Here is a 17,814-nt window from a genome sequence, read left to right as displayed (position 1 = left end):
CTCTTGTCGATATTCTAGATAAATTGACATAGGGTGTTATAAAAATGCACAAACATAATATTAATTATTTGAGCATACTTTGTATTATTATGCCATGTTTTGGTTTGATTAAATTTGATATTAAATATTATGAAGTGTAGTGCAAAATACTCAAAACATAATTAAAACCAGAATATACTTGGCGTTTGTTTGGTTCTGCTATGATAAAAAATGGTTTTTACTTGAATTAAGATGAACCTGCATTGATTTATGTTTGGATACATTCATAAAAAAATGATTTTTTTTGTTCTTTTTTTATCAATTTACATTTGGGTAGTTTGGTTAATTATTAGCATCCAAGTTAAGATTTCGAGGTCATTTATTTTAAAGCATTGAATGTTTTACAGGATGTGGATTTCAAACAAAACAAATATATAGATTTGGGTGGTTTAGTATGAAGCTGAAATTGGTAGGAGGTGATTCTCCTTGTGACAGCCTATTATGTAAGTATATGATTACATCAACATTGAACTATATAGTATTATTAAATTTACTTTTTTATGAGTACCTTTTTGGGTTTACTAAATGAATCCAATTGGTGTGGTGTTTATAAGAATATGAAATTGTTGCAGATGTGTACTAAATGAACTTGATTTTTAGTTTCTATATGAGGTTATCTTTTGGGTTTACTAAATGAATCCAATTGGTGTGGTGTTTATAAGAATATGAAATTGTTGCAGATGTGTACAGAAAATGGTGTTTATAAGTGTTGTTTTGTTGGTATTCACATCTTCACTGGCCAAAAACATGAAGATATTGTTCCTTATTCTCATAACTGTCATTCTTGGTTTTCATTTTAATATGAGGTTATCTTTTGGGTTTGGATTATATTTTTAATTAATTGATTAACTAAGATGTGTTTCTTTGTTGTTACAACAGGTTCCTCATATCAATTGTACTCATAAACTTGCTAAATATGAGGTAGTTCGGCGGTAGCTTCCGACACATAGGTAAGGATTTGTTTCTATGTAATTAAAACCATAGCTATCACTAATTAGCTGCATACTACTCTTACCAAATAATTATTGATTTGTTTTTATGTACATGCAAGGAACAATCTTTGTTAAATTTTGTAGTTTTACTGTGTTGTTTCAATTTTTTGATTAAAGATTACATTTTTACTTTGTTTTGTTTGAATTTTTTTCTACTCTTTTTATCGATTTTGATTCATGGGTTTGAAAATTTTAATGCCGATTATGTATATGATTTAGTGCAGAGCTGATTCTTCAATTGCTTTTACAATTTTTTTAAAAATTTGTGAAGTTTAGTACTTATGTTAATTTTAATTTTGTTTTGATTCATGGAATGTGGATTAATCTTTCTTCCCTTAGAGTTGTGCATATGATTTTGTGTAGGGTTTTTCAATTGATTTTTCAGATTAGGTTGTTTGATTTGACATGTTAAGTAGCACATGTATTATATGTTGATGTTAATTTTAACTAGGTGTTGTTGATTGTGTTGTGTTTTGCAGCATTTCCACTTGCCATGGGTTGCGGTTCCTCTTTTCCAAGTAATCAATTAGATTATTGATATTTATTTGTTTGTTTACAATATGCAGATAACACTTTTGTTTCAAACTGGCTTTGATGAGACTGAACTAAGAAGCTACACGCCCGTCATTTTTGCTAATGTGTATCAGACTATAAAAGTACCCAATACCTGAAAGGGTGTGTTGATTTTTTTTCTCTTAAAAACAGATAGAGTTCCCAGAGGTTAGCTAAGAAGATTGTAATCCTTTCTACTTGATATGTTTAACAGGTACTACATGATGGGGCAAAGGAGTTGGCTCAGAATGATAGTAATTCTTTAAAGCATGCTATATCTGAGGGAAACAAGGTACAATTCACCACTAATCCCTCCCCCTATTATGGTTTGTTAATAATGGCTGTGTAGTTTCTGAAATCTGAACAATTTAATGCGGTTAAAGAATTTGTTGAAACCGCGTTTTGTTCCGCTTATTTAATTAATTTAACTGCAACTTCTTCTACGACTACTACAATTGTCACATGAAGAAGAAACACAGAGGCTATATTGCAGCAAAAGTTTGTTAATTTGTGATTATTGTTTTTGCTAATTGATATTAATGCTTTTTATGTTTTACAGGTTTATCATTATTTGATTGATATGTATATGTATATTTAATAGTTATATGCTTTGTGAAATTGGAGTTTGAGCTAAACTATGATTTAGGGACGATTATCGATGCCACTATATTTTCGTTAGAGGTTTAAAAATGATAATAATTGATTTTGAATGAATTGATTCTTTAAAATTGATTCCGGCTAAAAATGAGTTGAGTGTAAAGTGAATTATGATTCATATAAAAGTGAATTGAACAATAATTTAAAGGCTAAAACTACACCCAGGAGGCAAAAGCTCCAAATGAATTCACTTTTGACCTTTTTGACGGTTTATGTACCTAGACTTCATTTTCACAGTTTTTCGTGTATATTCCAATTACGGAGTTTGTTTTATGAGATTATGCTTCGATAATGATATTGCTTATATTTTGGCATTACTTTAGTTTAAATTAACTTTCGTATGCTTAATTAATTGGAATTGGTGAACCCTTGATGATGTGTGGCTTTAGTGACTTGTAAATGAATATGTTGTTGATTAATGATGATGAATTGGTTGTTGATAGATTATGGTAATCATGATGTTGATTTATTGATGATGATAAATGATGATTTATCATGAGTAGAGTTATTTTAAAGACGATGATTTAGAATATTTGGATTATATTATTCATATTAGGTTGATGTTATAGTTGAGATAAAACCATATGTTTGGTATATGCACATTTCATGCATTCATAAGTTGTGTATATTAATGAGTATCCTAGAGACGATGATCTACTTTACCATTATTCTAGAGACGATGATCTAGAATGTTTTAGAGACGATTATCTAAAACACTTGGGTTAAGTTATCCAAAATTATGATGAATCGGTACCACATACATATAGATATGTCTAGGTGACATCATATCTATGTGACATTAGAATGCATTAGGAATTGTGTGACGTCCTTAATTGTTAAATGGTACTTGACATTGTATATTTTCATTTATTTGTTCGAGAGTTTGTACTTCTCAAATGTGATGAGTAATTGATAAATGAATATGATTGAGTATGTCTGATACATGCCGGTATATGTTCAATACGTATATGAGATGTCTGAGTTGAATTTACTCCGTCGCATTTATTTTAATTAGTGTGTGATATGCGTTATATTTAGTAACTGATAATAATTGTGTTATCTAATCCTCCGTTTTGTGTTTGTGCTGAACCGTTGGGGGTTCAGGTTTTCAGGTTGTACGTTTGTCGGTGTTTAAGTTGTTGGTGAAAGCTCCGCTCTGATTGTGACACGGGGAATGATTCATAGAGTCTTTATTTGTTGTTGTTTTATTTAAATTAAAGGTGTATCTTTTATAAAAGAATCTTGTATAAGTGATGATTACTAATTAATATTACTAATAGTGTTTTCAATGAAGAATGTAACACCTTGAACCAATATTTTTTTAATTCATTTTGACTCCGAGTCTTGAAAGTTATTTTTTTTATCCGCTGCGTAGTTTTGAAAAAGCATTCTTTTATTAAGATAAATTGAATATTGAGTTAGGGTGGTTACAGTTAGCATGATATACACTACCTGGGTTAATAATAAATTAATAAATCAGGAAAGATTATAAGAATAAATTAGGAAAGATTATATCTAGGAAGATTTTTCAATCAACACAAATATGATCACATGAGGTTTTAAGTGAGCGTGAAAATTTTAATCTGATGCGTCAATTAAATCTGATGTTTATTAATAATAGTTCTATTTTCTCATAATTATTAGTTCTCACCGGATACGCTCCCTATGTAAATATATATATTCAATTTGTCTTTCCATTTTCTGTTTATGCAAAACTTGTAACATAAGGATTCCCTGAAACTTTGCACAGTGTGATACTTACGCAGCGAACCATCTTGTAGTTCATTGCTTAACTAGTGAACACCTTCTTCCATAATAGAAATCTAAAGAGTAAACATGGACTTTTAAATTACAACAACATAGTACATTGAATTTAAAATAAAAAAATGATAACATAAATAAAAAACAGTAAATTAAACAAAGTCGAGACTAAAGATTAGATAAATTGACTACTTCACCTTCAACATTTTCTAGTTTAACAATGTACGCTGCAATATCGTCAAAGGTCCTCGGGCAGATCTAATTTGAGCAGATATCTTAAACAAATCAAGCTTCACAGACCTTAAATATTATATAGACTTGGACTTCAAAGTGTTTGCAGTAACACTCAACTATCATCACACATTATCCCCAATGCGGATTTCCACCATCCACTACAATTCGATGCGGATTTGACCTATATGGGATTTACCGGAAGCAGATTTCGTGCTGTAATATTCCGTACAGTTTTCACGCAGTTCTGATTGTGGACCGTCCGATCTGTTGATCGGGCAGTTAAAAAATCTAACTAATAATTTAGGAAATCCATTTTTTTATTTAGTAACTAATTTTACAATTTTCATAAAGCTTAAATGTAGGCCTGACCCAAGTGGTAGGTGTGTGTTGGGCAATTATCATCATCATTAGAGAATTTATCCTCTCGCTTTTTAGGATGTAAGTGTGCAAATAACAAAAATTAGAGAGAAAAGAGTTTGTATTAAAGGATATTGTTGTGGCAAGTATGAGTGGTTAAGTCCCACATTGCTTAGAAAAGTGGAGGTTGAACACTTTATAAGTGAAAGGACCTATAAACCTAACACCTTAAGGTTTTGGGTTAAAGTGTGGTATCCAACTCACTTGTAGAGTTGTTCTTGAACCCAATGTGGATGATCCCCCTGGCTGTCCCCTCGTGTTGACCCAACAGTGGTATCAGAGCCGATGGTTGTTGATCCGGCTCCTTGTGTCGAAAGTCTTCCTGGCAAAGTGGTCAGGCGGCGAGTCCTGTGGAGCAGTGTGGCTTACGGCGGTACAAGTGTAGGATGAAGAAAGCTTTCGCTTGAGGGGGAGATTGTTGTGGCAAGTATGAGTGGTTAAGTCCCACAATGCTTAGAAAAGTGGAGGTTGAACACTTTATAAGTGAAAAGACCCATAAACCTAACACCTTAAGGTTTTGGGTTAAAGTGTGGTGTCCAACTCACCTGTAGAGTTGTTCTTGAACCCAATGTAGATGATCCCCTGGCTGCCCCATTGTGTTGACCCAACAGATACAAAATTGTGAATTGAGTTTGCATAGTAGGATGCAAACCTTATAAAAAAATCAATTTTTTTGTCCTTTGCATCCTTCTCTCGTCTCGCATGAAATAATTTTTAATGAAATACAGTCGCAAGTTAAAGTAATAATTATAGCCTTATTAGCTCTTGTAGTTGTAACCTTGATACATGCCTATTGTTTTTCATTCATAGTAAAATAGTCCGTCCAATTAGATAGGGGTGATGTGTTAAATGAAAGGGTGAGTTGATTTTTTTTTTCTCGTAGTAATAGAATACATGGTAAATTTTAACGAATACGAATTTTATAAAATCTACCGTTGGATTGAAAGTTTAGATCATATAGATCATCCATAAAAAAAATTAGAAAAATTGGAAACTATTTGATATGTTATTGAGACACATCAAGATTAACGGTATATTAAATAACATAAATCTTGATGAGTCTCAATAACACATCAAATGATTTTCAAAAAAATTTAAAAAATTTATGGATGATCTATACGATATAAACTTTCAATCCAATAATGAATTTTGTAAAATTCATATTCGGTAGATCACTTGTCTACGGTGGACCACTTGTGAAGATGGTTCACCGTAGCATTAGCCTAGAATACATATGTTCTCTTCAATATTTTCACATTAAAACTACTAAACTGCTGGCATGGACGAAGCCAAAATTAAAATTTGAGGGGATCAAATTTATTAGTATAATTTGATATAAAAACTAAATAAATTTTAAAATACACAACATATAAAAGTCAGTCCCATCTAGTATCTCAAGATCTTTGTAATGTTATATACACCGAGGTTAATAGATTGATCCAAATCATAAAAAATTTGAATATCTTAAGCATGTATCATGAGTTCAACTTTTGACTCTTTCTGTATAAGTTTTTTTAATAAAATGAGTAATATGATATATATTGTCACATATATGGTTGCACACATTTATTCACACAAATCCCAAAAATAGATACAAACATCTATAATCTATAATATAATAAACTAGGGTCTTGCTAACGAGTGTCTCCGTGTATTTTTTAAGCATTCTATTAAAAGAAATTTTTTATTTAAAAAATTACACACTTCAATTTTCAATGCGTTGACTTTACGTATTTCCATAAAAATTCTATAAAAAACTTACTATTTAAGAACTTAAAAAGTACCCTGAGATACTATTTAGCATTTGCCAATAAACTAAATTATATCTTGGGTGTGGATGTATAATCTTGGGGTTGAAAAATAAGCCATCTTATGATAATTGGCTATCGTGTCCTATGGACTGTATTCAAAAATTGTAATCCTGTTATGTACTGTGTTTGAGTATATCCAGTACTCATTAAAAAAAAAAATTGTAAAGTAAGTCTGAAAAAGAGATAAAGAAAAAAATAGAATATTCGTCAAACAATGTCTATATTTGCTTTTAAAAAAAAATCCATATTTGATAAAAAGTTGGTAACCCTATGAATTTTAACAAGAAAGATACATTTTTGACTCTCGATGCAAAGTTGGTAATTTTATGATGATAATATACTCCGTCCGTCCTATTTTATAAGAGCTAATTTGACTAAATGGTACTATTTATTTATCTTGCTTTGATCATATTTTTTTAAGGCTTAACTACACATTTGCTCCCTTACGTTTATTTTAGATTTTAATTTGGTCTCTTATGTTTAAAAAATATCAATTTGGCCGCTTACATTTATTTTAGGTTTCAAGTTAGTCATTTCCGTCAATTTTGTCACATGTGGCAGCCAATTTGCATATGTGGACTGACACGTGGCACTTGAACACACTGACACGTGTACTGTTCAAACGGTGTTAGTGACAAAACTAACGGAAAGGACTAACTTGAAACCTAAAATAAACGTAAGGGACCAAATTGATACTTTTTAAACATAAGAGACCAAATTGAAATCTAAAATAAACGTAAGAGACCAAATGTGTAGTTAAGCCTTTTTTTAATAATATACAGATATAAATATTAGCATATAAGATCTTGTTTGATTCGTTTTGATGAGTATTTTCAAAATATCAAGTTTTTATAATTTTTACTCATAGAGAATTAAAGATATTAGCGATCAAAATTGTACGTTGGCATACGTGCATCAGTCAAACTAGCTCTTATATTTTGGGGCGGAAGGATTATTTATTTTTAAAAAGTTTGTGCAAAATATTTATTTTTAATTTGTTGTTTTAAAAAAACGAATACAGTATAAAAATTGGATTTAATTGATATGCATCTACGGTGTTGATGTAGGAGGATTTCTTCTGTATTTTATTATTTTAGTTAGATTTAGTTTTATTATATTTTAGGTTGATTTCTTATTTTTATATTTCACCTAGGTTAGTTATTTTTATATTTTAGGTAGATTTGTAATTTTTATTTAGCTAGGTTTGTTGTTTTTATTTTTACAATCTTTTAGGAGATTTGTTAATTTTATTTTTCACTCCTATTTAAGCTAAATTATTGTAGCCTTGAAGACAACCTTTTGATTCAATAAAAATTCAAAGATTTTTCTCAAATTTGGTGGATTCCAAATTAATCTTTCTGGTGGATTCCAGAAATCTGGTGGATTCCAGAACCTTTATCTAATAGGATTAGCGCTTGCTTTTCCTTCACGCTTTCGTTCTGCGTCAGGTGTAAAATAATTTTACACTGTCAACCAATACCAACCATGTTTTTTGCCACATCACCCCACTTTCTTGACATGATACGGAAAAATGATGGTTATTTGTTGGACAATCATGTAAACCTATTTTACACCGTAAAAAAAAAACTCATAAAAATTATTAAAAATAAAAAGGCAAAATTACACAACATGTCCTTTATCTTATTTATTTGTAACACTTTGCTCTTTTATCTTTTTTTTATAACATTTTAGTCATTTATCTTTTAAAACATGCACAATTTCATCCTTTTGCCATTTTTTATTAAAAAATTGCTGACATATTGATGATTTGGCAGAAATATCACAATTTTTTTTTCAAATTTTTTCCACGTAATTAGTTAAATGAAACTCTGAATTTTTAAAAATAGAAAATTAAAAATTGCATCTTCTTCCTTCTTCTTTTTCATCTTCAACCCAAAAAACTCATAGCTATAAACCTTGAATCTCCACTAAAGAGAAGACCCACACACTCTACTAGATCTAATTCTATTTTGTAAAGAATGAATTGAGAAAAAATGAGGTGTTTTTTTCTAAAAGTGAAAAAAATGAGATTGTTGTTGTTTGAAAACTCTTAAAATTCAGTAAAAAAAAAATCAATATCTAATTGAGAGGGAAGATGAAGAGTTGAAGTTTGAAAACTCTTAAAATTGTCTGGTTTGCCTCTACCTAGATCTACCATTATAGAGAAAGGCGAGGGAAAAATTGAGAGTTCTACAACATCAAAAACTCAAACAACATCAACATATAAAAATGGGTTGGAATTGAATCATAAAGGTAGATGTAGATGAAATTTTTGGGTTTGAAAACAAGAATTTTAAAGGAAATGAAGAACACCTAATTTTATTAATTTGAGATTTTTTATTTTAACAAAAAATCATTTTAAAAATACATTATTATTTATAATCCTATTTGGCATTGCCATTTCAGCATTTTTATAACACATTAACGTTTTTTTTTACAAAAACTGATGATAAGGACAAACTTGTGCATGTTTCAAAAAATAAAGAACCAAAATATTAAAAAAAAAAAATAAAAGATCAAAGTGTTATAAATAAATAAGATAAAGGATCTGCAGTGTAATTTTGCCAAATAAAAAATAAAAAATAAAAACCAAAACAACCAGTCGGTTAAGCGAAAGGGTTATAGAATCTTACGCTATGTGGATTTGTGAAACGAATAAAAACTCATTCTTTCTTTTTCTTCTTCTTCTTCTTCTTCAAGAAACAAGAAAAGAGTGAAACACGCACAACACACATTGTGGAATTTATGGTGTTTGGGTGTGTCGCTCAAGGATCAACAAACTCATATTATGTCGATCGTTTGATTATTAAACTACAACATTCAATCTTGCTTCATAAAATCAAAACCCTAAATCAAAACCCATTTTCTCCCATTTTCATCTCACCCAAAATTACACTTCCAACTCACATGAGAAATTTGTGTGCATCTCGCGATTCTTCAATGAGAAATTTTCAAGTCCATTTCTGAATCAATTGATTGCGGTATCAATTTTGGTTAATTTCACGTCTATTATATCGTTCTGAACATATATCATCAAGTGATTTTAGCATCAGAGATTTGATTTCAAGGAGATTTTAACTCTGTTTAGGGTTTTGATTTTTCTAATTTGATGATATGTATGTTTAGGATTTGACATTTCAGATTTGATTTTAAGTCGATTTTCACTTTGCTTAGGGTTTTTCTTCATCCTCATCAAGTTTGATTTATGCATGTCTTCAGTGACCTAAATGATCACTATTGCAATATTTGACTTCTTTATATATGATTGTTATTGTTTTTCTAAACAATTTTGTTGTGATAGATAAAAAAATGTTGCCTAGTACATATAATGTTTGGGGTGCTAGAGGAATTTGGTTTGTGATTGATTTTGGTGGGGGCACTGTGTGGTTTCTTTTGATTACGATGAATTCTAAAATTTATACATGTGATGTTACAAGGCTGAGGTAGAAAGCTAAAAGAGAGCTATGATGTAAAAATAGGTGAAAAGTGGGCTATTCATTTATGTTTGTGATATGAAAATGTGGCTGGAAGTGGACTAATAATTTATGTTTGTGATATGTTGCAGGGATGAGGTAGAAAGCAAAAAAGATAGATACTCCATGATGCAATAATAGGTGAGAGAAGGAGCTAATTTGTAGTGTGAGATTTATCAACATTGTGTGGTTTCTCTTGATTTGATGACTTAATGAATTGGATTTGTTTATAACATTTTATAAGCTACTTATTGACACAGTTCTGTAGCAACCGACACATTTGTTTATATAGCCCTGACCATTACTAGTTAGTTCATGCATTATGGGTGGTGGCACCATTGGTGTTCAATCCCTCTGGCTTTGATTTGTTAAAAATTGTTTATAATTTTGATGACGTTATGGTACACTGGAATTGTGTTTGCTAAAGCTGAACAGAGCTGGTGGTATGAAGAGTAGGATGGTCGGTTCTTTTTCCAGTATGGAAATAATCTTAGACCTCCAGTTCTTCTTTTTCCAGGATCAGCAGGAGCTTACGCATATCTCAGATAGTTACGGGGAAAAAGTCTCAAAGTTCACTATGAAGCAAGGTAATTTCAATTGTTAGTGATGAAATATATATATTTGAACAACTATTTTATGATGTCAATTGTTAGTGTTACACTATATTACATGTTGCACTTGTATTTTCATTGACCAACTTCGTATATACTTATGCAGAACAAATATTTGCTTTTAGCATCTGTAAATAACATGTTCCTGATCATTAGTTACTATGTTATATACTCATAACAATGACTTAATGAATAATTTGGCCCATTTACTGCGTATTATTTTTTATTTTTTTGGTCAAGTACTGTGTATTATTATTAAGGGAAAAAAGACATAAGAATTGGAGAACAAAAGAAGCAAGAATGTTGTTGGTGGTAGGCCAAAGCTTGCCTTGTAACCACGTTTGGCGCTGCCGAGTAATGTACATTAGGATTAGGATGTTCCTGTTGCTGCTGTTTCTGAAATTCTGGTTTCCATCACATCACTTGAGTACTTATCAACTAATACTAGTGTAACTTCTGCTGCAGAGGATATGAGAAGACTGGATAAAATATAACTGAAGGTGCACCTGATATGGATGAAGCTATTGATGTAAGTCTTAATTGTTGCTTAACATAAAATTAAGTGTGTATGTTTCTTGTGTGTTCTTATACAATAGATATGTTTCTTTATTAGTGACAGTAGGTATATATAATAAGCATCTACAAAGGCAGATAATCCTCCAAAGTTCAAAGTTCTTATGAAGGAATATATAAACCTCTGCAAAGGCATGCTTTCTCCTACCTTATTTATCTTTTTTGGTAAGTTCCTTTGGCTAAAGTTGTTTCTCTTATGTTGTTCATTTGGTTAGAGCATATCTTGCAAAGAAAATAATGTGTAGAATTGCTTTAGAATTAGGTGGATCACCATGAGTTTGAAGGTGATCGAGCTTATGATCTATTTTGGATTATGCGTATAGTTGGTTACCCTAGTGTAAATGACATAGGATGGTAATGAAGAAATCAATCTAGCCTATCTAGGACCTGAATCTTTAGAATTTTTACATTTTTTATCTATGTTTGGTAGACCTTACATTATTGAACTAAGACATCATTCAACTAGGGCTTTTGACATAGGGTGTTGCTTGCATAGAATCTACTAACAATTCATCAAGAATGATTGGATCTTTTGCTTGAGAAGAAAAAAAAAACCCTTAATCGTGTAAAAGACAGTTTTTTGTTTGTCAAGATAATGGACATATCTGGTTTATAATCTATATATGTTGGGAACAAGTGTGGCTGCCGATTTTATCATTCTTGATTATTCAAACATATTTGCTACCGTAATTATGGGATAATTCAAGAACGTTAAATCTACTGCTTGAAAGCACGAAACTTTAATTGAGGAAACATGGTTTTGCATTATGAACTTAATGACCCTTGTCCCTAATGTTACATAAGTTTTGTAAGGGATGAATGCCTCTATGACCCTTGAGGAAAATGCATTATGAATTCTTTATTCATAATGGAAAAGTTGGATGGATGGCTTTAGAAGTGATTTTACATTATGAACTTTAATTGAGGAAACGTGTTCTGTCCCAAAAACTTTCAATCTTCTACTTATTGGTTTATAATCAATACCTATTAGGAATGAGGATGGGTTTTCGATTTTTTCATTCTTTATTCAAATACCTTCAATCTTCTGCTACAATAAAATGTGAAATTTCAAATTTTGTAAGGGATTGGAATCATTGGATGTCTTGATGCCCAAAAAATGCTGGATAAATTACTTAATGACCCTAGTCCCTGAATGTGAAATCTTGTTGTCTTAATTGCTACTCAATGCAATTTTCCCTATCGGTGTCCGCTTTTCTATTAAAAAAATTATGAAATTTTATTCATAGTAATGCATGAATGGATATATATTCTGCTTTGATGACCCTTAGTCCCTAAATTCAATTTTGCAACTGCAATTAGAAGTGGTTTTGCATTATGAACTTAATGACCCTTGTCCCTAATGTTACATAAGTTTTGTAAGGGATGGATAACTCAATGACCCTTGAGGAAAATGCATTATGAATTCTTTATTCATAATGGAAAAGTTGGATGGTGGCTTTAGAAGTGATTTTACATTATGAACTTTAATTAAGGAAACGTGTTCTGTCCCAAAAACTTACTTTCAATCTTCTGCTTATTGGTTTATAATCAATACCTATTGGGAACGATGATGGATTTTCGATTTTTTCATTCTTGATTAGTCAAATACGTTCGATCTTCTGCTTCAATAAAATGTGGAATATCAAATTTTGTAAGGGACTGGATGTCTTGATGCCCGAAAAATGCTGGATAAATAATGACCCTGGTCCCTAAATGTGAAATCTTGTTGCCTTAATTGCTACTGAAAGCAGTTGTCCCTATCAGTGTCTGCGATTTTATTAAAAAAGAAGATTATGAATTTTTATTCATAGTAATGCATGAATGAATATATATTATGCTTTGATGACCCTTAGTCCCTAAATTTAATTTTGCAACTGCGATTAGAAGTGATTTTACATTATAAACTTAATAACCCTTGTCCCTAATGTTACATAAGTTTTGTAAGGGATGGATGACTCAATGACCCTTGAGGAAAATGCATTATGAATTCTTTATTCATAATGGAAAAGTTGGATGGTGGCTTTAGAAGTGATTTTACATTATGAACTTTAATTGAGGAAACATGTTATGTCCCAAAAACTTTCAATCTTCTGCTTATTTGTTTATAATCAATACCTATTGGGAACGATGGTGGGTTTTTGATTTTTTCATTCATGATTATTCAAATGCCCTCAATCTTCTGCTTCAATAAAATGTGAAATTTAAAATTTGTAAGAGATCAGATGTCTTGATGCCCAAAAACTGCTTGGATAAATTACTTTATGACCCTAGTCCATGAATGTGAAATCTTGTTGTTGCCTTAATTGCTTCTCAAAGCAATTGTCCCTATCAGTGTCTGCTTTTCTATTAAAAAAAATTAAGAATGTTTATTCATAGTAATGCATGAATGGATATCTATTGTGTTTTGATGACCCTTAGTCCCTAAATTCAATTTTGCAACTGCAATTAGAAGTGATTTTGCATTATGATCTTAATGACCCTATTCCCTTACGTTTCATAAGTTTTGTATGGAATGGATGCTTCAATGAGACAAATCAGATAATGACCTCAAGAGTAAAGTGTAGTATGACCCTAGTTTTTTTTGACATATATTATCTTTTTATGACCCTAATCGTAAATCTGTCACTGAGATGAATTTATTTTCATTATGGATAAAGCGTGGTGTGGTAAACATGAACCTACTAACTCAAAATTCCACAATAAGATGAATATACTTTGTTCTGTGAATTTTGTTGTAAGGGATTTTCTTGATTGCCCAAAAATACAGGCTGATGCCTTTCTGTCCCATGATCCTTTTGTTTTTCTGGAACCAATGTTTTCAAATATTAACTTTTTTGTTTGCTAAGGTAAATTTTGGAAATTTCATTACTGTTGGGTTTTTGTATGTTGGCTACATTTTGCAAAAACATCTTTTAGCCAAGTGTTGAGACATATGTGCCTACACCAAGTGTTCAGACAGATGTGGGTACACATTGGAACAACACCTGTCCGTCTGACTATGCGCGCCAGCTAGCGGTTTTTATTTTCTACTCAATCTTTTGAAGATTTGATTGAAGAATTGTTTCAAGGTTTCTTACAGAGCAAGGCGCACGTGTTTAATGTGTTACAGGAGGCAGCCAAACCCTAGTTATATTTTCTAAAAGAATTATATTTTTAGAAAATATATTTTTGTGATTAAAAAATATAACTATTATTTTCGAAATTATATCAGCTGCTGCCGCAATTCTAGAAGCCCTAATTTTGTCTTGAAGCCCAAGTCGTTCTACTACTATAAATACGAAGGCAAGCATATGGTTTCAAGCATCTAAAACCGTGTTCTTACAAAGCGTGTGTTCTTAGGGTTTTAGAGTGTTAATTGTGAGCTTTTCTTGTATCTCATTGATGCAAGCTTAGGACCTGAGTGTTATTGAGTTGTAATTGTGAATATCTCCTAAGCTTTGAAGTACGGAGATTGTTCTAGTGTTATGTGTGATTTGCTCGTAAGCTTTTAAGCAAGAGTGAATCTTAGTTTCATAGGATTGTGTCTCCACCATTCGTGTTCAATTGAGTTGATAACAACGTTGAGTGTGTTGTTAAGGTGGGAATTGGGACGGGGTCTCATATCTAGGAGTTCCTAGGTAGAAGTGTCATTGGGTAGTGATTAAGTGAGGAGTTGTAAACAGGTGAGTTTAGCTTCGAAGTAATACTACTGATAGTGAACTTTATTCCTGGATTGGTATCCCCAGAGTAGGCTGTTAAGCTGAATTGGGTTAACAACTCTATTGTGTTATTTACGTTACTGTCTTTATTATTTGTGTTCTGTATATAGACAAGTGTTGCCACACCTTGGTCAACATCTGTCTACTACGTGACGGACAAGTATTGACACACTTTGATCAACACCTGTTTACTGTGTGCCAGGAATTTCAATTGGCATCAGAGCAGGCACCCTGTTCTGAATTTTAGGGTGAGCTCCAGGGAGATTTTTCTGGCAGATATGGACAAAGAAGGAGGACCTCTCAACAAACCACCTCTTCTGGTTAGTGCTTCAAACTATGATTATTGGAAGTCTCGCATGATGACCTTCCTTAAACAAATAGATAGCAAGATATGGAAAGAAGTTCTAAGAGGTTGGGACCACCCTGTGAAAATGGACAAAGAGGGCAAACCAACCCTTGAGTTAAACCCTGAGGAGGAATGGTCCAAAGAGGAGGATGAGCTTGCTCTTGCAAACTCAAAAGCACTATATGCATTGTATAATGGTGTTGACAAGCACATATTCAGACTCATAAAAAAATGTGCCTCTGCTAAGGAAGCTTGGAACATTCTCCAAACTGTTCATGAAGGTACCTCTAAGGTGAAAATGTCAAGGCTGCAACTTTTAACCACTAAGTTTGAAAATCTTAGAATGAATGATGATGAAACCATTCAGGAGTTTCACATGACCTTACTTGACTATGATAATCAGTTTGATGCCTTGGGAGAAAAGGTTCCTGAAGAGAAATTGGTAAGGAAGATGCTTAGGTCCCTTCCTAAGAAGTTTAATATGAAGGTCACCGCTATAGAAGAAGCCAAAAATATCACAGAAATGAAGTTGGATGAACTTATTGGTTCATTACAAACTTACGAGGTGGCTACAAATGAAAGGATGGATAAGAAAACCAAGAGCATTGCCTTTGTCTCGAATGCTGAGGAAGAAGATCAACAGAGTGACGCGGAGTCTGAGAATAGCATCTCTGATGCAATGGTTCTTCTAGGAAAACAATTTAATAAGGTGCTAAAAGGAATGGACAAACGTCCAAGGACAAGTGTACCTGACACTGGTCGCAACACAAACAGAAATTTCAGAAAACCTATGTCAGATGAGAAAACATCTCTTAATAAAAGTGTCCAATGTCATGAATGTGAAGGGTATGAACACATTAGAACTGAATGTGCAACCTTCTTGAAGAAACAGAAAAAGGGGTTAACTGTTTCATAGTCAGATGAGGACTCTGAAGGAGAAGCTGACACTGCAAAATCTATTCATGCACTGACAGGTGTATGTACATCTGACACTGAATCATGTGATGAGGAGCTAACCTTTGATGAACTTGCTGAGTCATACAAGGAGCTGTGTCTAAGGAGTGAAGAAGTCTGCAGAATCTCAGAAAAACAAAAGGAGACAATCTTAAAGTTGCAAACTGAAAGAATTATCAATCTAACAAAAATCTCTGAGATTGGTGTCAAGTGTGAAGAAGGGTTGAAAACAATTGAGGAGCAGAAGGCAATCATCGCCAATCTGGAAACAGATAAGATTGAGCAACTAGCAGAAATATCTAAGCTGAATGAAAAGGTAATTGAATTGAACTCTCATCTTGAGAATCTAAAGAAGCATGTTGTTATGTTATTTAAAGGAACTGACCTAGACGAAATCCTAGAAAAACTACCTACCCCTAGTAGAGCCAAAACAGGCATTGGATATGAGTATAAAAGTGTTAATAGAATTAAGGATTACAACAAAGATGGAAAATATATGTCTGAGATAAGTAAGCAACCCTCTCCAACAATGTATGGAGAAATGTCACCACACTTGTCCACCGGACATCATACTACACATAGACAAGTGTTACCACATATGGCTCCACCTCGACAAAGAAGGCAGAATCCTAGATTTATACCAAGGCATAAAAGCAAATATCGCTTATGGAGATGTCATCACTGTGGAAGAAATGGGCACATAAGACCCTACTGTTATAAGTTATATGGGTATCCAAATGAAACTATTCGAGAAAAACTTGATCCATCCATAACTAATGCAAAGAAGGAGTGGAAACAAAAGGCTGATGCAACCAACACCAAGGGTTGTGCAGCTGAAAGTTGTGAGAAAAGCTTGATTGCTCACACTTCTCTTAGAGCCTCATCAAAAGAAAATTGGTACTTTGATAGTGGTTGCGCTAGACACATGACCGGTGTTGAAAAATATTTGATGGATATAAAATCATATGCAACAAGTTTTGTAACATTCGGAGATGGAGCTAAAGGAGAAATTAAAGGTATAGGAAGGCTGATTGACAATGGTCTACCTAAACTTGAAAATGTTCTTCTTGTAAAAGGGTTAACTGCTAATCTAATTAGTATAAGCCAACTATGTGATCAAGGCATGCAAGTCAACTTTACAAAAAATGAATGTCTTGTTAGCAATGATGAAGGTGACATCCTGATGAAGGGTGTTAGATCGAAGGATAATTGTTACTTGTGGGTTCCTCTAGAAGAAGCTAATGTATCTACATGTCTCTTAACAAAAGAAGATGAGGTTAAGTTGTGGCACCAAAAACTAGGACATATTAACTTGAAGAGTATGAAGAGAGGTATATCTGAGGAAGCTAGAGGCTTACCAAACTTACAGATAGAGGAAGGCAACATCTGTGGCGAATGTCAGATTGGCAAGCAAACCAAAGTGTCGCACCAAAAGCTGCAACACCTGTCCACTTCTAGAGTTCTTGAGCTACTACACATGGACTTGATGGGTCCTATGCAAGTTGAAAGCCTTGCAGGTCTTCAGGTAAAACAAATGGAAGACACTATATTTATTTCTCAAGAGAAATATGCAAGAAACATTGTAAAGAAGTTTGGTATGGAAGGTATGAGTCACAAAAGGACACCTGCACCTACACATCTGAAACTTACCAAAGATGATAAGGGAGTTGATGTGGATCAAAGTCTCTACAGAAGT

The 17,814-nt window shown here is 32.5% G+C and overlaps 1 protein-coding gene across 1 annotated transcript; it reads left to right on the top strand.

The window, feature by feature from the left end:
* The first annotated feature begins 9,063 nt into the window (after window positions 1-9,063).
* On the top strand, window positions 9,064-16,352 carry LOC123884116. The gene is made up of 5 exons (XM_045933124.1): window positions 9,064-9,444; window positions 10,029-10,077; window positions 10,454-10,523; window positions 11,013-11,076; window positions 11,161-16,352. The coding sequence occupies exon 5, from the start codon at window positions 15,097-15,099 to the stop codon at window positions 16,078-16,080; it is 984 nt and encodes a 327-aa protein (XP_045789080.1). The 5' UTR covers window positions 9,064-9,444; window positions 10,029-10,077; window positions 10,454-10,523; window positions 11,013-11,076; window positions 11,161-15,096; the 3' UTR covers window positions 16,081-16,352.
* Window positions 16,353-17,814: the final 1,462 nt, after the last annotated feature.

Source organism: Trifolium pratense, linkage group LG5, assembly GCF_020283565.1.
Source record: "Trifolium pratense cultivar HEN17-A07 linkage group LG5, ARS_RC_1.1, whole genome shotgun sequence".
In the NCBI taxonomy this organism is placed as follows: domain Eukaryota; kingdom Viridiplantae; phylum Streptophyta; class Magnoliopsida; order Fabales; family Fabaceae; genus Trifolium; species Trifolium pratense.
The sequence above is the reverse complement of the archived record's forward strand: the minus strand, read 5'-3'. Positions and strand labels throughout refer to the sequence as shown.